This window comes from Gouania willdenowi, chromosome 6 (genome assembly GCF_900634775.1).
Source record: "Gouania willdenowi chromosome 6, fGouWil2.1, whole genome shotgun sequence".
Classification (NCBI taxonomy): Eukaryota; Metazoa; Chordata; class Actinopteri; order Blenniiformes; family Gobiesocidae; genus Gouania; species Gouania willdenowi.
Genome location: NC_041049.1, coordinates 7053527 through 7080626, shown reverse-complemented (window position 1 = coordinate 7080626; position 27100 = coordinate 7053527). Strand labels below are relative to the sequence as shown.

The 27100-nt window shown below is 35.6% G+C and overlaps 1 protein-coding gene across 4 annotated transcripts in view; it reads right to left on the bottom strand.

Moving 5' to 3' along the window:
* Nucleotides 1-27100, bottom strand: part of plxnb2a.1 (plexin b2a, tandem duplicate 1) — a 250675-nt gene that overhangs the window by 17782 nt on the left and 205793 nt on the right. For all 4 annotated transcript variants that reach the window (XM_028449132.1, XM_028449133.1, XM_028449129.1 and 1 more), the window contains 11 exons: nt 26630-26741; nt 26423-26534; nt 26234-26335; nt 23875-23970; nt 19752-19839; nt 19443-19612; nt 15679-15827; nt 14380-14515; nt 8960-9096; nt 7216-7398; nt 4993-5104 (listed from right to left, as the gene is read on the bottom strand). In XM_028449132.1, coding sequence (XP_028304933.1) covers nt 4993-5104; nt 7216-7398; nt 8960-9096; nt 14380-14515; nt 15679-15827; nt 19443-19612; nt 19752-19839; nt 23875-23970; nt 26234-26335; nt 26423-26534; nt 26630-26741 — 1397 coding nt within the window. The remainder of the gene's footprint in view (nt 1-4992; nt 5105-7215; nt 7399-8959; nt 9097-14379; nt 14516-15678; nt 15828-19442; nt 19613-19751; nt 19840-23874; nt 23971-26233; nt 26336-26422; nt 26535-26629; nt 26742-27100) is intronic.

The following is a 27100-nucleotide window of genomic DNA, read 5'->3' as shown; positions in this document are numbered from 1 at the left end:
GCTCCACAGGAAATCATTGCTGCCTGTGGCAATCAAACTCTACAATTCATCACTGTAACCTCACAGCTTTGATTGTTGTATATATCTATATTATATTTGTATCATAATTATTATTATTTATCTTAATTCATTTTTTACTACTGTAATGTGTCCACTTGTATTTTATCCTTATTTAATTAACAGTCTTTTACTTAAATATGTAAGTTTTTCTTTCTCTTTCTTTTAGTGTTTATTCTTTTCATTTGTAATATTTCTTGAGCAGCTGTAACGCAAGTAATTTCCCCTTGGGATAAATAAAGTACTTCTGATTCTGATATACTTCAGTGGGAATGCTCATCATCCCAATCATCCTAACCATACCTGTAGTATATAGTAGACAGTATATACTAACTGAGTTTGTAGGGTGTATTACGGAATATGCATTTCGAACACAGCCTAAAAGGCCCCTTAGGTGATCTCATCTTCTCTGCCTCACTGTCTACTATGAAACCACTAAGTTGGAACTATCGACCCTTGCGGTAAATGAAAAATTTTACATCGACGTATTTAACTTTTCTTGGTTTTTTAGAGCAACCTAAAGCAGCACAAGTGCTAACATTGACCTAAAAAACTGCTAAATGACCTAAAAAACAGGCTGAATGCATCACATCAATAGAAAACAATGGGATGTTTACAGGCAGTGGGGCCTTGTGACATCATCAATCACGTGAAACCAGGCTCTAAAACTGTAAATTCATTTTTAAAAAATGAATATGGTGCATAATAATGTGTTTTGTTAGGCATAGATCTTCTAATAAGTACATTTCAAAGATTTTAGGCCAAACTTGTAAAAACAGTGGAGGATCAATTTAAGAATTACGTTAGTTGTTTATTTTTTTACCCACAAAAGAAGGGAATTTTATCCGTTTTCTATCAAACTAGTTCAAAAATCACAGATGCACTTCGTCCATTCAGTGTAGCTTCATAACTGCCAAATTTATTTGCTTACTCGTCTAAAATGATAAACAGCAAGCGCTGAGAGATGACATCGTCGGCTGAACGATCGACAAAGTAGAAACATAGTCAAGCATGAGACAAACCAATTTTTAGGTTTTATGCATCGTTTCATCCTTCACTCTGACAGCAGGAGCTAGCAATAAGCTAAAAGCTAACGTGCCCTGAATATTAAAAAAAAGGACTAAACATTTCTGAAAAGTGTAAATGTAACAAAGCATTTTACAGCATTTAGAAAAACGGATAGGTCTGTTTTTCCATCACAAGCTTACATTCAGCAAACAAAAAGATACACGCCTTCACAGGCTAATTATACTGTAGCTAAGGAGCAGCTATGCTAACCTTGAGCATCAAATAAACAAAAGAAGATTTTAAACTTAGTAAAAAAAAAGTGATAAAATCTAAATGTTCGGACTAAAGGTTTAAATTGTCAAGAAAACAAAACAATATTAATAATTTTAGTAGAAGACATCTGGGAATGCTTAGTCTGCGTTAGCATAATGTTAGCATAACCAAGCTTCTTTTGATATCTATGAGTTATTTGTGATGTTTGATACAAAAACAACTTTAACGTGTTTTAATGATCACTGACAAGGGTTGTAAAGGACAGAAAATCAATGTCTTATACCTTTTTAAAATGTAAACATTGTAAGCTAGCTGCTAAATAACGACAACGACAGTGTCTAAAGCTACTCAAACAGTGATTCCACGATGTTTGGTTTAGTTGTGGTACGTTTTTAAAGTCACAAACGTGCATCTGAATAAAAAAAGTTACCTAACATTACCTGAATATATACAGTACATATATATTCATTTCTACATGCTGATATTTCAAACGATGCGACTGTATTTCATATTATATATTTTTTACTGCTGATTTTAATGTTCTTATTGATTTTTAAACTGTTAAATGTTTTCTGTTGCACTTTTTAATCACGTAAAGCACAATGAATTGCCTTGTGTATGAAATGAGCTCTACAAATAAATTTGCCTTGCCTGTATTTAGCGTCCCAGTTAAAATTTAACTGTTAATTTTTTTGTAGTTTTTTCCCAAAACAATTCTCATTAATTCCCATGGAAAGTTTCCAATACATTCCTGGAATGTTGCAACCTTAGTTGAAATCTTATGTATTTTTGCATGGATGCTAATATTTGTCTTTGGATATGATACAGTTATTACAATTTCCAGTTAAATTAATTCAATAATAATTCCCATGAAGTGTTTTTATATTTGAAAATTTCCCAAAGTTGCTGTGGAAATTTTTCCGCCCCTTTTGCAATCCTACACTTGACATTTTTATAGTTGTGAGAAAGTGTTGTTTTGGCTCTTTCTTTTCATGAAGTCGGTCCACATGATAACAGAGTGTCTTCAGGGTTTCCGTGTATCACATTTCCTCTTCTCTTTTGTCCTCGTATCTCTCCTTCTCTTCCGCTTCCAGCTTTTTTGACAAATCTCCATCCAAACAGCTTCACTTTCTCTAACCACCTCTGAATCTTTCCTCAGGGACTCTGTCACTCAAAACTGCTCAGCAGTGAAATGGGAGCGTCGTGTCTGTTCAGCGTTTCAGGCTTTTGGCACAGAGGTGAACACACACAAGCACGCACACAGTAACACATGCACACAGAGTAACGCACACACACACACACACACACAGTAACACACAAAAAAACGCACACAAACAAACAAACACACAAACAAACGCACACACAAACAAACAAACACACAAACAAACGCACACACAAACAAACAAACAAACAAACGCACACACCTTGGGGTCGTTTATTCTAGTCAAACTCAAGGCACGGGGGCCAAATCCGGCCCTTTAGAGCATCCAATCCGGCCCGCAAGAGAAAGAAAAATGACAAAGAAAACATGAAACATTGTGTAAATTACCATGTAATTCAGTTGTAGATATCCCTGTCCTATAAATACACATATTCAATTAAATTGCACAATATTTGCAGGGCCCATAGTTTTCTCATACTTTTGTCACATGATGGCAGTCATTTTTAATCCTAAATAGTTAAAAGTAGAGATGTAACGATTAATCGTAAGGCAGTTAAAAATCGATTCATAGGTATCACGGTTGATATCAATTTTCTGAAAATTGAATCGCAGTACTTTTTTTAACAAGTGTAGGCGGCGGGCGGAGTCTGCTAATACTTTCTTTCTGGCCGCCTTCTACTCTTAAATATGTTAATAAATGATTCATTACCCCTTTAGCACCGAAAGAATATCTGTAATATTACTTGAATATCTGTAAAAGTCACGCTTTTCTATTAGCTCTGTCTGCTAGCATAGCTTCTCTTCTTCACTGCAAGAATTTCTGCATGCCAACTGACCACTGGGTTACCAGCGCCCTCTGCTGGTCCAAACAAATATGGCGTAAATCAGTGCAATGATGTTTTTTTTTTTTTTTAAAGTCCAATTGTTAAGGCACAAAATACATTTTCAGTTGCACTTTTAAAAAGAAAAAGAACTATTATGCAGTTTTGCATTGTTTATTATAGAACCAGAATTTAAATTAATAGGCTTCATTTTCATTTGTATTATTCCTTTATTTATTTCATTTAAGATTTATTTTTAGTTAAATTGCATTGTTTTGAATAGTTTATCAAGGGATTCTTTTGACAATGAAATACAAAAGGAAAATAATACAGTATTTTCTAAAAAAAATTTGTCTACAGTCCCATTTTGTAAAATAAATCGTGAGAGAATCGTATCGTGAACCCAGTATCGTGAATCGAATCGTATCGGGAGTTGAGTGAATCGTTACATCCCTAGTTAAAAGACCTCTAAATAATAATACAATTAAATAGAACTTTGTCACACTTCAGATGAAACTGGTCTGTGTTTGGCCCCTGAACTAAAATGAGTTTGACACCCCTATTCTACACTTTATATCAAGGGTGTCAAACTAATTTTAGTTCAAGGACCAAATACGGACCAGTTCTATCACAAGTGGGATGCAGGTTTTAGACGGGAAAACTAACAACTTCAACATTAATGTGCCCAAGTTTGCACTTCCAGCTATACATTAGACATAAAGTAGGTAAGACATCAACAATAGCTAAGCAATAAGTGACAGACACTTAAAGCTCCTTTGATTTATTGATTTTTTGACCAATTTTCATTTAATTTGGGGAGATTTTATGGAAGGACTTTTATGCAGGACTTTGTGAAAAAATTATAGTTCTTTCAACAACAATTTACAACTGAGTTATGACAGTTGAATCATGTTTTCACTTTCATTTTCACTTTCTTGTGCGGGCCATATTGGATGCTCTGAAGGGCCAGATTTGGCCCCCGGGCCATAAGTTTGACATGTGCCTTAAATGCTTAAATTGAATGCAATAAATCCTTTTTTATTCTTGATATGCAGGTTTATTGTGCTACAAATGAAAAACAAAAAACAAAATAAAAGCCTAAAAATATGGCGTGATGGAAGCAAACCGTCACAGAATGAAACACGGATTGAAACACGGATTGAAGAGGAAGAAAGTGAGTGAAGGTGACACTGAGTGCTGAGGAAGACGGATGGCAGAGAAAAGGAAGAGGAAGCAAACTTTTGGATGAGAAATAAGCCGGGAAACAAATGAGGTAGAAAGGAAGTTTCAGTTTGAACAAAGACACTCCATCAAAGTGCAGCTGAATCCCAGGGAGATGCTGTTGGGTTTCCATCACTCCTGAGGACATTCCATTACATTACCTGACTGTGGGGGACTTTTTTAGGGGCGTCACTGAACAGCTTAATTTTATAAAGTGCTGAAAATCAAGACAAAATTGTGACAGGAACCCTGAGATTTGACGTATTTTGTCAGAAAGCAGAGGATGTGGAGTTGTTTCCCACCCCAGGCTGAGAATAATCTGTATGCCCTGCTATGCTTTTAATCACCAGAGTGCACGTAAAGGCTCCTCCATTCTTCTTTCAGCGTGAGAACAACAGGGATAATAGTTTTTAAAGTGACCTGAGAATGAATGTGTGCGTGGTTCCTAACCTCGGTGGGCGTGTCGTCCGCTGAAAACTCATCTGAGGACGGCTGCACCTTTAACGTGGCTTTCTGGATCAGATCGAAACCATTTCCAACCACGATGATCCTCCGACCGCCACTGAGGACACAGATTACAAAGTTCTTTAGACGTTAGACAAGTTTCCTTCAAAAGCAGAAAGAGTTCTTTGTGTCCCAGTTTGAACTTTGGCTTCAGTGTTCATTTTGACAGTCATTTGACTAAACAACTAAATATATGAATATTATTATTAATTACTTTGATTTTTTTTACATTTATTTATTTATTTATTTCTATATTTCACATTATATATTTTGATTTAGTTTTAGTGATAGTCTTTTGACTAAAATGCAATGAAACATATGAATATTATTTTTCATTATTTAACATTTTTATGTTTATTTTTAATTTTAAAAAGTGTATATATATATTTTTTTTTATAAATTTCATACTATATATTTTGAGACTAAATTTTGAATTAGTTTTAGTGATAGTCTTTGGATTAAATGCAACTAAACATATGAGTATTATTTTGTTTTTATTATTTTTTGTTTATTTAGAATTTTTTGAATCAAATTTTTTTTATTTGTTTTTTTTAATATATTAAATATTATATATTTTGACACAAAATTTTGATTTAGTTTTAGTCAGTCTTTTGACTGAAATGCAACTTAACATATTTATATTTCCTATTTTTAATTTTTTTATGCTTATGTTGATTTTTATTTCTTATTTTATTTTATTTATTAATTTATTGCATATATCATATTATACATTTTGACAGCAAATTTTTATTTAGTTTTAGTCAGTCTTTTGACTAAAATGCAACAAAACATATGCATATTATTATTAATTATTTTAATGTTTATTTTTTATTTAAAAAAATTTACACCTGTATTTATTTTTAGAAATTTAATATTATATATTTTGACACAAAATTTTAATTTAGTTTTAGTGATAGTCTTTGGACTAAAATTTAACTAACAGATGAGTATTATTTTTTGTTTTGATTTTTTTTGTTTATTTAAATTTTTTTGAATAACATTTTTATTTTATATTTATTTATATTCTTTCTTTTTTTTTTCCTTTTCATGTTTATGCTGATATTTTTTGTTTTATTTTATTTATTAATTTATTGTATATATCATATTATACATTTTGAGAGCTAATTTTTAGTCATAGTCTTTTGACTAAAATGCAACAAAACATATGCATATTATTATTAATTATTTTAATGTTTATTTTATATTTTAAAAATTTTACACCTGTATACATTTTTAGAAATGTAATATTATATATTTTGACACAAAATTTTAATTTAGTTTTAGTGATAGTCTTTGGACTAAAATTTAACTAACAGATGAGTATTATTTTTTGTTTTGATTTTTTTTGTTTATTTAAATTTTTTTGAATAACATTTTTATTTTATATTTATTTATATTCTTTCTTTTTTTTTCCTTTTCATGTTTATGCTGATATTTTTTGTTTTATTTTATTTATTAATTTATTGTATATATCATATTATACATTTTGAGAGCTAATTTTTAGTCATAGTCTTTTGACTAAAATGCAACAAAACATATGCATATTATTTTTAATTATTTTAATTTTTTTATGTTTATTTTTTATTTTAAAAATTATATACCTGTATATATATATATTTTTTAAATTTCAAATTATGTATTTTGACACAAAATTTTAATTTAGTTTTAGTGATAGTCTTTGGATTAAAATGTAACCAAACAGATGAGTATTATTTTTAGTTTTTATTCATTTTACATTTTTTGAATAACATTTTATATAATATTTATGTAGATAATTTCTTTTTTCATTTTTTTATGTTTATGTTGATTTTTATTTTTTGTTATTTTATTTCATTTATTATTTTATTGTACATATCATATTATACATTTTGACAGCACATTTTTATTTAGTTTTATTATTTTGACTAAAATGTAACTTGATTATAGTCGACCAAATCGGTTACAGATAGTCGACTAAAATATACAGGACAAGAGTTTATGCATGTTTTAAAGATTTCATTATAATTGATCAACCTGACAGGGATAGTATTAATGTTTGTAAATACACACATGATCACATGATCAGTGATTAGTTTGAACTTTGTCCCATTTTATTAGTCAATGTGATTCTATTTATTGTCCCTTTAAAAAATGTAGTGGACAAAAAGTGACAAACATTGTTTGACTCACCACACGAAGCTGGCTTTGGGGTGATAATCTGTGATCTTGGGGTTTTCTGAGTACTGGTAAGAAGCTGGGACGTCTTTGGTGGTGTTTCTGCCATATTTCACCGTCACACTTAATTTATCTGACGGAACCTTCTGTCCTCGATACCTGCCGGTCTTACACGTGATGTTTGTACCGAACGACAGGCTGTGAAGAAGCACAACCTGAACGTTAGCAATGATCCATCAGAGCAGTGATGCCTTAGTGATACCTTAGTGATATCTTATAGTGATTCCTTAATGGTTCCTTATAGTGCTTCCTTATAGTGATTCCTTATTGTGATTCCTTATAGTAGTGCCTTAGTGATTCCTTATAGTGATGCCTTAATGATTCCTTATAGTGTTACCTTAGTGATTCCTTATAGTGATGCCTTAATGATTCCTTATAGTGTTACCTTAGTGATTCCTTATAGTGATGCCTTAATGATTCCTTATAGTGTTACCTTAGTGATTCCTTATAGTGATGCCTTAATGATTCCTTATAGTGTTACCTTAGTGATTCCTTATAGTGATGCCTTAATGATTCCTTATAGTGTTACCTTAGTGATTCCTTATAGTGATGCCTTAATGATTCCTTATAGTGTTACCTTAGTGATTCCTTATAGTGATTCCTTATTGTGATTCCTTATAGTAGTGCCTTATAGTGATGCCTTAATGATTCCTTATAGTGTTACCTTAGTGATTCCTTATAGTGATGCCTTAATGATTCCTTATAGTGTTACCTTAGTGATTCCTTATAGTGATGCCTTAATGATTCCTTATAGTGTTACCTTAGTGATTCCTTATAGTGATTCCTTATTGTGATTCCTTATTGTGATTCCTTATAGTAGTGCCTTATAGTGATGCCTTAATGATTCCTTATAGTAGTGCCTTAGTGATTCCTTATAGTGATGCCTTAATGATTCCTTATAGTGTTACCTTAGTGATTCCTTATAGTGATGCCTTAATGATTCCTTATAGTGTTACCTTAGTGATTCCTTATAGTGATGCCTTAATGATTCCTTATAGTGTTACCTTAGTGATTCCTTATAGTGATTCCTTATTGTGATTCCTTATTGTGATTCCTTATAGTAGTGCCTTATAGTGGTGCCTTAATGATTCCTTATAGTGTTGCCTTAGTGATTCCTTATAGTGATTCCTTATAGTAATGTCTTATAGTGATGCCTTAGTGATGCCTTAGTGATATCTTATAGTGATTCCTTAATGATTCCTTATAGTGATTCCTTATAGTGATTCCTTATAGTGATTCCTTATAGTGATTCCTTATAGTAATGTCTTATAGTGATGCCTTAGAGATTCCTTATAGTGATTCCTTATAGTAATGTCTTATAGTGATGCCTTAGAGATTCCTTATAGTGATTCCTTATAGTAATGTCTTATAGTGTTGCCTTAGTGATGCCTTAGTGATTCCTTATAGTGATTCCTTATAGTAATGTCTTATAGTGATGCCTTAGTGATTCCTTATAGTGATGCCTTAGTGATTCCTTATAGTGTTGCCTTAGTGATGCCTTAGTGATTCCTTATAGTGATTCCTTATAGTAATGTCTTATAGTGATGCCTTAGTGATTCCTTATAGTGATTCCTTATAGTGTTGCCTTAGAGATTCCTTATAGTGTTGCCTTAGAGATTCCTTATAGTGATTCCTTATAGTAATGTCTTATAGTGTTGCCTTAGTGATGCCTTAGTGATGCCTTAGTGCTGATGCTTACACTTCACAGGGAACGCCTGCAATCATCACCGCTATGTCGTCCTTGGTGGCCGTGTCCAGGTCTTTTCCACTGATGGTGATGACGGTTCCTCCTGCTGCTGGGCCTTTGGACGGCTCCACAGTACTGGGTTTGGGATCCTGCACAGACCACCACAAGTATGAATATGTAAAAGCAAACTGATAAAAAGCCAGAGCTAGACTAAACAACAAAACAGATTATTTTATCTATTTTATTTTATTCTATTTTTATTCTATTCTATTCTATTTCAATTTAATTTAATTAACATCTTAAAGGTCCCATATTATGCTATTTTTCACCATCTCCATTTGTTCTAAGAACCCCAACAACATAGTATCTAAGATTTATTTTCCCAAACTCGCCTGTTTTCCAGAGTTTTAGCTTCTGAAAAGTCACAATTCATGTATGTAGCTTTACATACAGTATATGACAATAAAGTATAATGTATATTCTATGTTAAACCGCAGTGTTTGTTTTAGCTGTGGGCTAGTTTGAGAGGGAGGAGCTCACATTCTTATCGGGTAGGAGGAGCCAGGATTGTCAGGAGGAGGAGTTTCCGCTAGGTGACATCAATTAACGGGGAAAATCCAACTCACCCGTTTCAAGCTGACTTTTTACAAAATGTGGAATAACAAAGGAGGGAGGAAACATAACTTTTTCAACTCTGTCCCTCTGAATGAGGCTAATGGGATGTATATCACTGTAGCAAAACCATTATAATGTGATTTATTCATAATACTGCCCCATTAAAGATGTAAATCCTTGTTTGAATGGGTTAAAAGTGACCCAAAATAGTGGAAAAGGTGGTGAAATGGGAATTTAAAAACCATAGAAATTGGTTAAAATTACAAATTCGAGTAGCCAAAAACAAAGAGAAAAATTGGTAAAAAAGGGTTTAAAGTGTCAATAATGGAACAATTAGTTTTAACTGGCAAATAATTGGCATGACAAATCGTGGTTAAATTGGCAAAAATAAGCCAGAAATGTGGTAAAAAGAGGTTAAAAGTGACAATAATGGGTCAACATATGTGAAAAATGTGCAGAAAAGGCATTGAACGTTGATGGAGAAGTGGCAGAAATGGGAGTAATGTAGCAAAAATGTTATTTATTTATTCATATAAATATTATGACAATTGTGAATTAAAAGCTCGTAAAAGCTCCTGCTACGTGGTGAACAAGTGTTGCTGACAATCATTGGTATTTATACAGAGGCAACACAAAAAAACCTAACAATTACTAATTACTGATTTTATTTCATTGCTGCTGATGTTTGTTGTTTTTATTGAAAATTATAGAAAGTTTGACTATTCTGCTTTCAAATGTGTTTTATTTTTAAATATACCACATGACCTATTTTCATAGATTGTTTCATCTAAATCAGAAACTCCTATGATAATAAAAAAATTCTTAAAAATGTCTATATAAAGACAATGAATTGGGGAAAACAGATGCTCACATAGAAAATATCCTAAATTCGAATTACATTTTGCTTCAATTGTGCCTCGGTTGAGCAGCTAAAGCATATAAGCTCCAACACGCTGTGGCTGTATAAAGGACAGGTGGTAGAGGAGATGCGTGGCTATAATTAGCATTTCCTTTACAAAAAGGTCAAACGAGCAGACAGGATTAAATGCTGCGTGCCCAGTAATAGTCTGGATGTGTAATTTCACTGGAGACACTTAAAAGCAAAACAGATGGGCTTCATGTTGTGTTTAATGTGCTTTACACTTTAAATTGTGCTCATAAAAGGATCCCAGTGTAGATGAACACGTTTAGCTCATCGCTCAACAACTGCTCAAATAAGCCTCTGAGACACACACGTACGTACGGTATATACCATTGATCAGTGTGTGTGTGTGTGTGAAGAAGAGGAGGTAGGACAAGACTGTTTATAAAGAAATAAACTTATTGTCTACACACTCACACAGAACAAAGACGTAACACGTCTGCCTTTAGTCAGAAGTGACACTGAGATATAATTAATCTTCCAGCTCTGAACAGATACTGTATATACAATCTGTATTTTCAAAAAGCATGTATGAAACTGAGATTAAAAAGAAAAAGAACATTTATAACGTACCTAGTTCTGGGCAATATATCGAGAATCAATATAAATCGAGTTTTCTATTTTGGCGATATAGAAAATGACAAAATTATACATTATTTTGTATTAAAATACTTCTTTTAGGAGTCGCTGCTTTCACTACTTCTCAGAACAGCATTAAAAGCACAGTTTGATGGATTACTGACTTTCCCCTAAACAAGCCACACTACAGAACTCACTCACACGTGCTGTCCCTTATGGGAGACAAAAACCTAAAGTGGTGCAGCTGTTAGTTAATAAATGTGTCTGTGTGACATTTAATCCAGAATTGTCTTTCTGGTAAGACTTGACTTCAAAATATTGAAATTTGTATCATATATCGCCATTTTGAAAAAAAATGACACAATATGAATTTTGGTCCATATTGCCCAGCCCTATCTATATATATTATTAAGATTAAGATTAAATCGGGCTTTCGCCTTTAATTGGCCATGTAATGTTAGTACATTATTGGAATTTGTCTTCTGCACTTAACCCATCCCTGAGGATGCAGTCGGCAGCCATTTTGCGGCGCCTGGGGAGCAGTTCGGGGTTAAGGGACTTGCTCAACATCCCACAGTGACGGCCCCGGTGAGGCTTGAACCGGCAACCCTCCGATTACAAGCCCAGCGACCTTAACCACTAGGCCACCACTCCCCACATATATACAAACCATATAAACCAGTGACCTGTGCCAACATCATGCTTTTAGCCACATTAGCATCCCCTGATACTGATGTCATAAGTCAATGGTGTTTTGCTCAATGTCTTCTTGACCAGGGTTTCTCAACCTTGGGGTCAGGACCTCATTCGGGGTCGCAAGACACTGGGAGGGGGTCGCCAGATGCCTTCAAGAAACTACGAATATTTTTAAACAATTTGAGCCAAATTTTGCTAATTTTTACCCTTTTTCTGCAAATACACCAAACTTGTCATATTTTAACCTATTATCACTTTTTCTTGCCATGTTTTTGTTCCTTTTAATGCATGTTGGTACATTACCCCCATTTCTGCTACTTCATCAAATTTCAATGCATTTTCTACACATTTTTTCCCCTTTCAAAACATTTTAAACCCTTTTCCACCACTTTTCCCACCTAATGTTGCGCATGTTGACCCATTATTATCACTTTTAACCTCTTTTCACCATATTTCATGCTTATTTTGGCCAATTTAACCACATTCAGAGTTGATCATACCCATTATTTGTCACTTAAGCCAATATTGACACTGAACTTTTTCTGTATGTTTTTTGGTCACTCTAATTTGTAAATTTTAACCAAATTCTGTGGTTTTTAAATCCCATTTCACCACCGTTTCCACCATTTTTGGTCACTTTTAATCTATTTTACTTCTGATTAAAACTATATACATATATATTCAATGTTCATCTCTGTGTTCAACCACCTTCAGGTGTGGGGGGGGTCCCCATTCTCTGGCACCTTTATTTTGGGGGTCGCAGGCTGAAAAGGTTGAAAACCACTGTTCTAGACCACACAATATTTAAATCCTAAAGGTACAAGCAGAGTTCCTAACCTCAAAATTCAAATTTATAAGACATTTTGAAATTATTTTGCAAATTTTTTCCCATGGGCTGATTATAAACGAATCTTTAATCTGTTCACTTTCATTCATTCATCATAAGTTGTTATTTTCAGGCTGAACGGCAAACACTGGTGGGACTCACTGGTTTGTCCAAAACTCACTCAGACACTGCTGTTTTACATTCTAAAAACCAATCGTCAGATAAATGTCTTAATTTGCAACCTTGCATATTTTAAACTCCAGCTGTTCAGATGTGTAGTTTCTAAAAATTTAGAGCTGAAACATAAACGTGATAAATTTATTACCCGATAATGAATAAAAATAGGTGTATTTAAGCCTCACGCTGGGTGTTGACAGCACAAAGTGTTTCAAAAACAATGAGATATTGACAGCAATTGTTCAGCAACACCAACATGTGCAGCATTTTTCTTCCTCTCTTTTAATGATCTCCACTTTAAACCCTGGGCCGCACACTGTGACATTTACAAGCTGCTCCAGTAAATGAGTCATTTCAGTCTCAGCAGTTTGCTCTATTTAGCATTTCATCAGCTCCACGAAGGCAAACAAGAAACACCAACACGTCATGACACAAAACAGCGTGTGAGGTACATCTTATGTCTGTTGTTCTTTTAGTTCAGGGGATGCAGACGGTTGGAATTCTAATAGGCTTTTTGTAGCTGGGGAGTCGTGTGCGAAAGAATATTTCGGAGCTTGGTTCTTGTTTTTCAGGAGCAGATTTAACAGCAGAGGAAGTGCTTTCACTTTGTCGTCACTGATCTCACTGTTTACAGGATATTTATGATCAGTGGAGGATTGAAGGAGTGGTGACGGATTCTGAGTTGCTTCAGAAACTTGGAGCAGGTTTGCACGCGGAATCTACAGGTTGAACAGTTTGTAAACGGTGCAAAACACACAAGCTCCAGGCTTTGTTTTCATGTTAAGTCCCAAAAGTCTCAACGAAAGACGAAAAGATTACGTTTTTGTTGATTCTCTAGGACTTCCTGAGACATTGAAAAAACAGGAAATAAAAATGCAATTTAATCTGACCTTATGTTTGCTATCTAATCATTTCATCCATCATGTATGAGCTCATAGTTAGCAGGAATATTGTCATATTGTTTCAAAAGTGTTGGTAAAATCATAAAGTTATTTTTCAGTGTGAGATCACATGTTGTATGTATTTGCGGGTACATTAATTTCAAAATAAAAGCATGCAAAAACACAGTAACCTAGGGTTTTTCAACCATGGGGTCATGACCCCATGTGGGGTCACCTGAAATAACATTTTAAAAACTACAGATTCAAAAATTTAAATATATATTTTCTCTCTAAAAATGGTATTTATTAATTTTATTATAGATTTATCTATTTTGCACAATTTAAAAAAAAAAAAACAATACATCATAAATAGATAAATAGTGCAGGAAGATGCAGAAAGCTCAAAGATTTTTTCAAATTAAAACACCACACACAACATCAAACAACTGTATTCTATACGTTCACGTTCTCAAATATAAATCCAGTTAAAAAGATGCGGTATAAAAATATCAGGTCACTTTGTGCACTACTCCAGGCTACTCTGTATTTATAACAGAGAATAACCAACGTGATAAAAAAATAAAAATAATAATTTAGAGAAAAGCCTCTGGGGTCCCCAGAAATGTGTGATGTTAAAATGGGGTCAGGACAAGAAAAATGTTGGGAAGCAGTGCGGTTTTTTTTTTTGTTTAGAAACTTTCCAGTAATTAGGACACCCATTCATCCTCACACTTACCCGGTATGTGAAGAAGACCTTCGACTTCCCTCGTCTTCCTCCCTCCACTTCAATCTCCACAGCGCCGCTGTTGTTTGATTCAGGCGTGATGTCGAAGGGCGGGACTTTCCTGGCTGGGCCGATCTCACACACCACGCTGTGGACACAAGAACACTGGTGTGTTAGTCAGAGTGGACAGATGTGTGGTAAATGGACTTGATTTTATATAGCGCTTTATCACCACACTGAAACAGTCTCAAAGCGCTTTACATATCAGCTCATTCACCCAATCACTCTCACATTCACACACCAGTGGGACAAAACTGCCATGCAAGGCGCTAGTCGACCACTGGGAGCAACTTAGGGTTCAGTGTCTTGCCCAAGGACACTTCGACACATAGTCAGGTACTGGGATCGAACCCCCAACCTCTCGATCAGAAGACGACCCACTACCACCTGAGCCACGGTCGCCCAGTGTGCAGATGTGACACAAGGTGGAACATCCAGTCAGAGAGCAGGACGGACGCCTTGACCTTGTTAAACTACCTCACTACTCAATGCATCTTAACTTGGAAGTTGGTTTATTTTCATAAAACATACTGGGTACTTTTACAGATGTATGAAGTTGCTTTTTTTAAAAAAAAAAAAAATCCAGCATTTCATTTTTCAAACAGCAACAGCGAGAGGCGCTTGGTGCATTTTTGGACGGTAAAGATGTTGTTGTTGTTGTTGTAGTAGTAGTAGCGTCTCTGCGGCGCATGCCGCGTATGATTGGCTAAAACAAATCATGGTGGACAGGGGTTCGCCCAATCAGCTTCAAGCATTCTGTTCATGTCCTTCCCTGGTTCCGAAAGGATTCACCAGACACAGACACAGACACAGACTGATGGAGAACTCGAGGGCTACACATCAATCTGGCTCTTTCCAGGTTAAAACATACCACTTGCTTTTGATATTGGTACTTGAATTACAGTTAGTTACCATTTACTTGTTCTCGCAAGTTAAAAAACAATGAGATAAATTGCATTTCTTACCATTTTGTACTCGTAAAGGTGAAATTTGTAATTATTGATATCGCGTTATATCGCAATCTATATCGTATTGTTCAGTATGGGGATCATGTATCGTGACATGAAAATTGTGAATCGCATTGTCAGATTCATAAGTACATTAGTGAAACATTTCAAACACAGCCGAGGTTTGAAAAGACAAATTGTTCCATCAGTGGTGATTATTAGCAACGCTGGTGTAAATAGTGCCACTGTGTGTGTGTGTGTGTGTGTGTGTGTGTGTTATGTGTTGGTATAGGTGTCCCACTACCTGGTGGAGACGGAGTATCTGTCCTGCTGGTGAACACAGCCCACACCAGCCACTGTGATCTTCTTAATGTCCTCCTTCTTGATTCCCATGTTGGAGCCTTTGATGGTGATGGAGATGCGACCGTTGAGTGGTCCGTAGCGAGGGATGATCTGCACGAGCCAAACGAAGAAAAATCAAACATTTAGACCAGAGGTGCCAAAAATCCTCTTCATTGAAGGGCTAAAAATGTATCGCGGTGGAGGGCCGAGGGCCAAAACGAAACAAATATTGGAGTGCATGAAATTAAATATGTCAATAACATACAGTAACTGTGCATAATAAACACTGAAAGTAGTTTAAAATTAAACAACACTTTTCTTTATTGTGTTTCATGGCATAAAATGATGAGATTAAAATAAGAAAATAAAAAAAATCACTGTACTTTATTATATTAATTTTTATATTTTAAAAAATATCTCAAAAAAACAATTTCAAATATGGGCAATGGGCCAAAACAAATCGCTCGGGCACCAAATTGGACAGACCTGATTTAGACCCTCCAACAAATAAACCTGAAGCTTCCTCATTCTGTACAGAGGAGGTGAAATAGGCCTTAAATAGATGTTAAAAGAAAGATTAATTGGAGATAAAAACCAACCCTGACAAGAAGCTGTTGTTATTCTGCGTGTTTGTTTCTTCTTCATCAGTTTTATTTGTGTAAAATCATTCTCCTCTTCTGTCATCCATATAATTACTTCCGAGGACACTGTGTTTTCCCTCCCGCAGTAGAAGCATGTTTAGTTTGAGACGCTTCCTTCAGCAGAGCGACGGCTCCTCTTCATTCACACATGCATGTTTTTTAATACTTTGACATGACTCAGCACCTTGTTTATGTCCATGCTTCATCTACTGAAACAACATAAGGAGATAAATTGAATAGTGGCTCTATTAAAAGTGTAATGCTGGTCATGGTAAATGTTTGTGCACATAAAGGCCGAGTACGTGCACAAATGTAGTTTATTTACACCTAAATATTCACACACAAATGCAACATTCGTGAAACGTTCTAACTTTGTATTTACTTCCTGCGGATACAAAACTGACAAAAGGATTAAACTTCCTGTCACAAGGTTAAGTAAAGATCCAGTGGATACGGAGCAAAATCAGGAAAATTATCTACATGTTATTCTAATAGGTTCTGATGAAACTGTTTAAGAATTAATCCACAGTCACTTTTAAAAAGCATCATGTGCAGCATTTGCATTAATTTGCTGTAAATCAAAGAATATTAAGGTATAATTTCAGCAAGTTCTTTTTGAACAATATGTTAAGTTTTCATTTATTCAGACGACTGTTTTTCAGGAAATTTTCTTTGATTTCCTGACATGTTTCGACTGTCAACTGCCAGTCTTCTTCAGAGGTGTCTGATGGATCAACAGATATAGTTTAACATTTTTGGATAATTATAAATCTTTTTGATTATGGGCATTATAAACTATTGTCTATTGAGTGAAACTGAACTTTTCAAAGATTTAATGAATTGTCATATTATCTTTTTATTAACTCCACCAAGGATGTCATAGTGTCACCTGCTTTTCTTAAAAAAATATTGTTATTATTATTTTTTGTCTGTTAGCAGGATTAAGTCAAAAAGTTTTGACAACATTTTAAACAAAGATGGACCTTAGCTCATTTGGATCAATATACTGATTCTGGATCAGTTTTTAAAATAAAAAAATCTATTTTTCATCACTGCGGATAATTCAAAATGTATCTCGGTTTGTAATTGACTGATCTTTATGAAATTTGACTGAGTTAACTTATGTCACACTGAGTTTCATTCAGATCAGATCCAGATTGCACATTTCATCGCAATTTTTCTAAAAAAAAAATGGGGGCGCCCATCTATTTGGACCTACTGTAACATTATTAATGGCGATAAAAATTTCTTCCAAGCCTTTTAAGTGTAATTGATATTGGTAATGATCAGGATCACTATCAATGATCGAGATAACTTCCAATACCAATGCACTCTCTCAGTGTTCTTGTTCACATTTTAAATTTGGACCAAATGAATGGATTTTTAAACGGGGACGTATTATGAAAAATACACTTTTGCAGTTTTTTTTGATCACATATGAGGTAACTTGTCCACGCCACACAAAATATGAAGTAAATCCATCCAGTCCTTTGTTTGTGGTCTGTGTAAGCCTTAAGGTGCGTTCACACCGAACGCAACTACAGCGCTGAAGTAGCTTCCATCTAGCTTGATGTGTCGCTTGCACATTGTGGTGCTTTTTTATCACTCCATCACTTCATCGCTCCAGTGACGCGATCACCTGTGTGTGTGTGTGTGTGTGTGTGTGTGTGTGTGTGTTGAGCCGGTGACAGGATAGAGAGAAAGAGAGAGAGGGTTAATCACTTTTTTTCCTTCTTGCTCCACTTTTATGGTTTAAATGACCAACTTCCTGAGATATTAAAGGATGAGTTCACTCAATGTGTTATGATCAGTAGCTACTGTGGTTTTCAAGAAGTTAACCGCTTTAATTTTGCCCCGATAAATTGAGGAAGTTGTACAGCCTCCGCTGCAGCCGTCTGCACTGAAGTGGGAGGGAGCAGGGAGGGGCTGCAGCCTCCGCTCTACAGACAGTGAAGGACGGTAGAGTTGTCGATTTAAGTCGCTTAAAAAGTTCAGATTATTCAAATTTGAAATTACACGTCACGTCGCTTTAGGGGAGATTACTTGAGGTTGAGTCTTTTACATTGATTTTAATGTAATCAAGTTGCTTCAGTCACTTCAGTCGCGTTCGGTGCGAACGCACCTTTACAACACAGGGAAAAGTGCTCCGTTTCTAATTTTCTGAGTTTGTGACATCACAAGCTAAACTCCACTGGTGACAGGGGAGAGAGGGTTCATCACTTCTCCAGCCGTACGTTTACAGCACATATCATAGACAGCGCCGCTTTTACAGTTAAACTGATCAACTTACGGAGTTACTAAAGGATGAGTTCACCCAGAATGTAGACTTATTCAAGAAGTTAACCGATTTAATTTTGCCCCGATACGTTGAGGAAGTGTACTCCATGGACACACCTCCAAAATTGAGCGCTCTCTAACTGCTGTTTTATACAGGGTAGTAAACCTCTTCTGTTGCTTGATTCATGTTACGTTTTGACCAAACCCCAGCATAGATATGTCATTTAGACCATAGGGAAGTGTTTTAAAAGGTGAAAAATTGGTAGTTAATGTCCTCTTTAAATCAAGAAAAGCAGATGAAAGTCAGGATTTTAAGTTTATCAAACTTAAGTATGATAACGTGATGTGAAAAAAAAAGTTGGCTGTACTAAAGCTCAGAATCAAAGAAAATTGACAAAAACAGGAAGAAAAAAAAGTCAATATTTAACAATTTAGTTTAGCTTTCTGAAGTCAGAGTTTAAAAAGTTAGGTATCTGTTATTAGGAAAGTTATTATTGAAATATGTGTTATTAAAATTAAAAAAAATATATATATATATATATATTTAAAATAAATAAATAAATAAAATGAAAAAAAAAAGTTTGTTATCAATGTGATTGATCCTTTGTTACACATGTGGTGACCAGCAGCACTAAAGCACAGAATAAAGAGAATAGATAAATGTATGAAAGTCAGGATTCTACAACAGAAAAGTCTAAGCTAAGCTTCCATAGTTCAGTGTTCTAAAGTCTGAGTCATATAAAAACAATTCTACAGACAGTTAACGGACATTTTTTTTTTCCCCCAACAGGATTGTTTGATGACTCACGTCTGATATTTCTGGGTCAGGGCACTGCTGCTGCTGCTGCTGCTGCGACGGGCAGAGCTCTCTGTAAACACAGGTGCGTGACGCGGCGCACCAAACGCACTGGTACTTGGTGTCGGCGTGTTTACACAGACTGCAGTCCTCTCTCCCCACAGAGCAGTTATACAGCACCACTGTTGGAGAGGGAGAAGTCGGAGAGATTATCATAACGCCAGCAGGAAGTGGAAATGGAAATGAGAAAACCTGCAGCTTTGACGCCTTTTTTTTTTCTCCAAGTTGTTTGACGGTGAAACGTATGAGTGACACACCAACCTGTCAGCGTGCTGTCAATCTTCCTCTCCGTGTCTTGGTCTTTGATGTGAAAGGATACGTTCACTTCCTGTTGCTTGTCGTAGGAAAACTGCACACACACACACACACACACACACACACACAGAAACACACACCAACACACAAGAGTGAATTTCTGGAGGCGATACTTTAGATTCTGACCTGAAAATGCATCAAAATGACCCTTTTTGAAATTAAAAATGTAAATTATCATCTAGAATCCATTCTTTGCAGCTTAAAGGAAGAAGCTGAGTCCCAGTCGTGTGCTTGGGTTGACATGGCTTCATAAGCTGAGGTCTTAAACACACACATTCACTTTAATTTATCACCAGTAATAAGCCAGGAATGCAGCACTGGCCTCCGCTGGGAAAAAGGCTTTATGATACAATGTTATCCAAACATATGCTGCAGCCACTTTCACATTAAAAACATGCATGTATGCATTATAAAAACGTAGCAGTAAAAATGATAGATTTGTTGCATTAACTTAAAAAAAATCTAAAGGTGGACACCAGGGTTAGGGTCAATTATAATTGTAATTGCATAATTGATCATTAATTACAGTTATGACATAATTGTAATTGAGAAAATCTGTGGCTGTTGTAATCATAATTGAATTGTAATTGAGGACAGATAATTGACTTTGTAATTGTAACTGTCATGGAAATGCTATAAAAACTGTCATTTATAATTTAATTAAACACAAACCTGGCGAACCATGTTACATTTCTATGGCTTACACATACAGTACGTAGTTAATAATTATTAAAATATGTTTAATATACAATTTTTTTGTCAGTTCTCTTCAGGATAATTTTACTATTTAATTAAAAATGTGTAAATCTAGGGGTATACTGACAAAAATAAGACTCAGACGCCCACACCAAAAATATTAAAACCAATATTTCCATTAATTAGGAAGCCTAACAAGGTAAACAATAGACGAAAAACTAATCAGATGATAGATATTGTTTTTAGTGTATTTTACAGCTGATTTAAAACATGGGTTATCATACGAGAAGCTAACAAAAGTTTTACGGGCTTATGTATTAAAGGCTCAGTAATTGCAATTAATTGTAAAACTAAACTCAGTTTAAAAAGCTTTTCAAATCGTATGTTGTTAATAAGTATAAGAAAGAAAGGCAAAAGTTTTACATCAGACAGCAATAATATATAATATGTACATAATGGTATAAAATATATTCATACTTAATAAACATAATAAAAGGTGTATATTGTGATAGAGAATATTACTAATTTAAATATTGCCTCACTATTTAAAAAATAATTGATGAAATTTGTGTCGTAAATATCAAACAGTATATCATTAATATTATGCACATGCATGTGTATGTATGTGTGTAAATGTGTGAATATATATGTATATATGTTTGATGTGCATGTATAACCTGTATATATATAGAACTTTGTGCTGAATATATATTGAATGTGTATTGTAAAACTAGTAACATTAGTTTCCTAATTATTATAATATATATTATAATTATTATATTTTTTTCATATTATCTAGAGAGCATTGTTTTGTTTTTTTGATGGAGTAGGTGTGTATAAGCTTTTGCTTCAACCTGCACTTATTTGGCTGATTAGCTAAATAATTCAGTGTTTGTTCTGATTATTGTTTTTTCTGAAGAGTGAACTCAAACTTAAGTAATTGTAATTGACTTTCAGTTGAAAAAGAATTAAAAAAAAAATAATATTAATAATTGTGTAATCTTAATTTTAATTAGAAATCATAATTGAGTTGTAGTTTAACATGGTATTAAATACATAATTGCAATTGGAAAAATGTAATTGACCCAACCCTGGTGGACACTGTCCTCGTTTTCATAATGCAGTAAACCTGACCTCATTCAAGATTTCTGCACAAGCTTTTATTGTGAAAATCAAAGCATAAACTAAGCTGGAATGTCAGGACCTGACTCAGGTTCTACGTCTGTTTCCTTCACACATCCTTCAATGTTAACATGACAGCATGTGTTGCCATAGCGATGCTGATAGACTGTCAACTGAGGCGCACAAGTGTGAATGTTTGATGGGTGAGCTGCGAGCTCATTGCCGCGCCGCGCCGTGTCAGTGGGAGAGGAAGCATTCCCGTGGCGTGATTCATGCACTTATTGTGGAAGAAGCTAAAAAAAACCCTTTCTTGATGCTGATGGAAAAAACCCAAAAGCCCCCTCACCCCCCGTAGTGAGACACAAGCTTAGAAAGTGCAGCGAAACTTTGACAAAAATAAATGACAATAAAGGGATTTTATTTCATTATATCAATAATCATTGTCTGATCTGATTGTTACAAAAGAAAGTTTTATACATAAATCATCAGGTACAAAAAAAACCCAGCTAATTTAATGTGGAGACAAACAAAAGTAAGAAGCTCTCACACACAGACACCTACACCCATACACACACACAAACACACCTACCTACACACGCACCTACTGTACATAAGCACAAACACATCTACATGCACACCTACACAGTTGCTCGCACACACACACACACACACACACACACGCCTACACCCATACACACACACGCCTACACACGTCTACACAGTTGTGCGCACACACACACACGCCTACACCCATACACACACACGCACATCTACACAGTTGTGCACACACACGCCTACACAGTACACACGCACACCTATACATGCACACACAGCTACGTGCGCACTTACACACGCACAGACCTACACGCGCACACCCATGCACACACTCAAACCTACACATGTACACACCGACACCTTTACCCACACACACACACCTACACAGTTGTGGGCACACACACACACGCCTACACCCATACACACACACGCCTACACACACACGCACACACACATCTACACGGTTGTGCACACACACACGCCTACACAGTACACACACACATGCACACCTATACATGCACACACAGCTACGTGCACACTTACACACGCACAGACCTACACGCGCACACCCATGCACACACTCAAACCTACACATGTACACACCGACACCTATACTTATACACACACACACACACATTTCCACACACTCACCTAACACACACACACACACACACACACACACACACACACACACACACACACACACACACACACACACACACACACACACACACACACACACACACACACCATTTAACTGTAGCCCACTAGGGGGCGCTACCACCTGTCTTTTAAACTCTTGTTAATGTGATAAAAATAACCATCAATGATCATCGAGGACGACAGCCGTGAGTTCAGCTACAAGTAAATAAAAGCAAAGCAAACAAACAGCAGGAATGAAACCTTCCCCTATTTACAATCAGCCTAATTTACACACTAATTAAACACTAATGACTCTGAAATGATCTAATTATCACTGATGATGAACTCCCTGCATTTGATGTTTGCGTGGCATTTCTCCCAATGAGCTTCTGAACAATATTCCTGTGAATTTTGAGAGCCTGGTATCCGTTTACAGTTGTTTTACTGAAATGCTTTTATTTTGAAAAGAGGTTTTTAAGCACTTCAAATAATGTTATCATTTGCTCACAAGCAAATGTCGAAGAAGCTTAAAAGATTGTTTTTGTCCCCACCATCAACAAACAGGTTGTTGAAAAATGATCATGTGACTTGAAGTTTGGAAGCATTTTGCGCATTGCATTGTGGGATTTGGATTTCTGTAAAAATATGCAAAAGCCGCGCCTGCATTTAATGAAAACCCAACATTATGAAAGAAAGTGCCACATTCCAACTGTATGTAACAGTGCTGTCTGATCTAGATTCATTTGACTCTGATATAAGGCTTTTAATGATCTTTAATCATATTATTTATGATCTGAAACGACTTGTTAGTCAAGAGCAAGGATTCAAATCTCCATGTGATCATTTTCACTGTTGCCATATTGAAGCTTCAACTTTAAAATGAAGCCAAAGAAATGTTTTTAGAGAGTGTACAGTGTAGTAAACACTGTACAACGGCTCATTTTCAGGATCAAAAGTCACTGAATGAAAAATATTTAACTATTTAATTAAAAACTACAAACTTGAAGGCAGTGAACACGTACAAATGCTGGATATTGTCCATCCTCTCACTGACCTTGTATCCGTGGAATTTGAACTTTGACCTCTCTTCCTGCACAACCTCCTTCTCCGTGTTCTTCATCAGCTCCGTCCCGATAGAAAACGTTTTGTCCTGGAGACACAAGGTTAGAGATGTTCAATATTAGCTTTTTGCAGATGTTATCCAACAATGAATTTTTGATTTCCGATATATGTACATAAACACCCCTCCCCTGAACTAACCGTGAACAAAACTTAAACCCCTTCAAAGATTCTCAATAGGACATTTAATTAATGCGTCGGTTATTGGTTATAAGAATAATTTTAAATAAGCATCCCAACCATATGGCAGAAGTGCGTTCCGGTATTTCCGGTTTTGAAGGTTAAGTTGGGTAACGCAAGCAATATTCTTTCCCACCACTAGATGGTGCCGTTTCATCATAAACTAAGTCATTTCAATAACACAAAGCTTGAGGCAAAGCAGCACATATGGTTTATTAAATATCTGTGGAAACAAGTACTGATGAATTACGGCCGGGCTCGCGGAACTTCTCCGCGCTGAATAGCAAGTGCCACGTTCCAGAGAATTCAGTGAAAGGACTCGAGTAAAACAAATTACATAGTGCGACGTAAAATCGTAATCTACGCTGAATTGCCTTTGAAACGATATATCACACGACTATGTTCCGATAAATATAGAAATTACCGGAAAAGTGGTAATTTCAAAAAGGTTTCCGAGAGGCTCTTGACATCCGCTCATAGAATATCCATGTCAAATTACAACCCAATTCAACAAGCATTAACAGGGGAGTAGTCATTTGAAAAATGGGGCCCCCGTGACACATACGGAGTAATGGGCCCCATTCCATAAATTGGTATGTGTCAATGATTCGGTAACACCAACTGTCGCAATATTTGACTCACAAATAAATGACAAAACGACTTTAATGGAAATTTCTTAAAATAGGGGGGTGGGCCCTTAATGAAATTGTGCGAGGCACAATCTAATCGGAATCTTAGTTGAATTACCTTTGAAGCAATATATCACACGACTATGTTCCCATAAATTTGGAAATTACCAGATTAACCGGGCCCCCTACCCCATTTTAAAAACGGCTCTGAGCATCTCATCATATTCATTCACAGAGTATTCATACCAAACTGCAAACCGATTTAACGAGGACTAACGGAGGAGTAGTCATTCGAAAAATGACACGTACAGGGTAATGGCCCCCATTTATATATTGGTATGTGCCAATGATTTGGTACCATCAACCGTAGTAATATTTGACTCGCAAATAATTGAGAAATCAACTTTCTTTATTTTCTTAATTTGGGGCCCCCCTTGGGCCGAGCGTCGATGCGTACACGTCAATAGATTATAGCTACTAAAATTTCAGCCCAATCCATTCACAAATAACAGAGAAGTAGCGATTTTAACTAGTGTACACAACAACAAGAACAAGAAGAAGAACAACAACAACAACAAAGTGAGTGGAGTTTTGAGCCAAAAAAACGATTCCCATATCAAACAATATTACAATTTATGCCAAATATCGGCCGATAATATCGGGGCGCCGGTAATCTGTACACAGAGTTACTAGACAACACAGTGATGCACAGTTCACTAGGGGTTTATCGAAATAGTCAATTCACAATACAATATGAAATATGATATAAGAATCACAATACGAAATACTCACGATACGATAAAAAAAAATGAAGAAAAATTCCCAATGAAGAGTCACAAATGTCAAACAAATCTTTGTCGATGAAAAACAATTTGACTGCATAAGTTGGAGACGATGTGTGGGAGTGTTTTGCTTCACAAATAAAGAATGAAAACAAATCAAACAGTTTTTTTTTTTACTTATTATTTTTCATTTCTCAAACATAAAAGTTTTGCAAGCTTTTGTTTTAGGGCCTTTAATACTTCCATTCATTAGCTCCTCTTTCGGTACTGCACCAATGTTAGATTCAAATATGGCTGGTGTTTGGAGCAAGTAGCTTTTCTTTTCCCAATCATCGTCTCAATGCTGTGGGCTCTAACTGTTCTGTAGCTTTGATTATCACCTGAGAATCATTTCACTGTTTTCAGTTCATGCTCCGTCTCAATCTCTACTTAGGAGAGGCTTTAGTGCTCAGATGTGTAGAAATACGGCCGCTAAACAGACACGTTGGCTCATATCCAAACAATGATTTGACGGACCATACGCATTGTCCGTCATCTTATAAACACTTCAGCGTCTGAGTTGCTTGCTACGGGAGCGATACGTGTCATCGCACCTATGTGCTTTTTTACTTAATTTTATTTTGCGTGCCTTTGTATTTTATATCGCGTTTTTTATATTTCGGGAAATTTGGTGCCACACATTTATGGCTGCAGCTAATCTCACCATGTAAATGTCCAGGTTTCTTCCCTGGAATCCGATGGGGATCTCAAAGCCCACAGGGATCAGCAGTGGCTCTGGGGACTCAAACTGAGGGCAGCTGTCACTCTGTAAAAAAAGACACAGTAACAATAGTTTAGGAACAGCATTAGCACCAAACTAAAAACCAATGGACGAGGTCTGATCTGTGTGTACCTGCTGAGGTCTGACAACGTGAGGTCTAAACACGGCGTCGTCGCTGTCACTGCAGACGTGATCGTCAGCGTTCCACTGGCAACCCCACTGACTGGTCACACACGCTATACACCTGAGAATACAACACACATGTACACAACGTTTGAATGCCGTGTCGACATACAAGTGTGTAAGGGTGTGTGTGTGTGTGTGTGAGACGCATCTTACGGTGTGTTTTGGTGCTTCCTGACTGTTGCTGCACAGTTGTAGAACTTATACTCTCCCTTGGTCACTTCAATCCTGTTATTGACCAAAATCTTCACTGGAACGGACACGTAATCTGGACACAATGACCAAACTGAGCATTAATACAGGAAATAACAATTAGTTTTTGTATATTTTTTTAATCATTTTGTGTGTGTTAGTTGTTATTTTTGGAGTTGTTTTGTGTGTTTTGGAGTAATTTAATGTATTTTAGTGTTCATTTTGCATATTCATATTTGTTGTTTTGTATATTTTATTGTCATTTTGTGTATTTTTGTTGTCAAAGTGTATTTAAGTTGTCATTTTGTACATTTTTCTCTCATTTTGTGTGAATTTTTGTGGGGGGGGGTTTGAGTCGTTTTGTGTTTTGAAGTAATTTTGTGTATTTTAATGTTCATTTTGCATGTTTATATCTTATCGTTTTGTATATGTTTC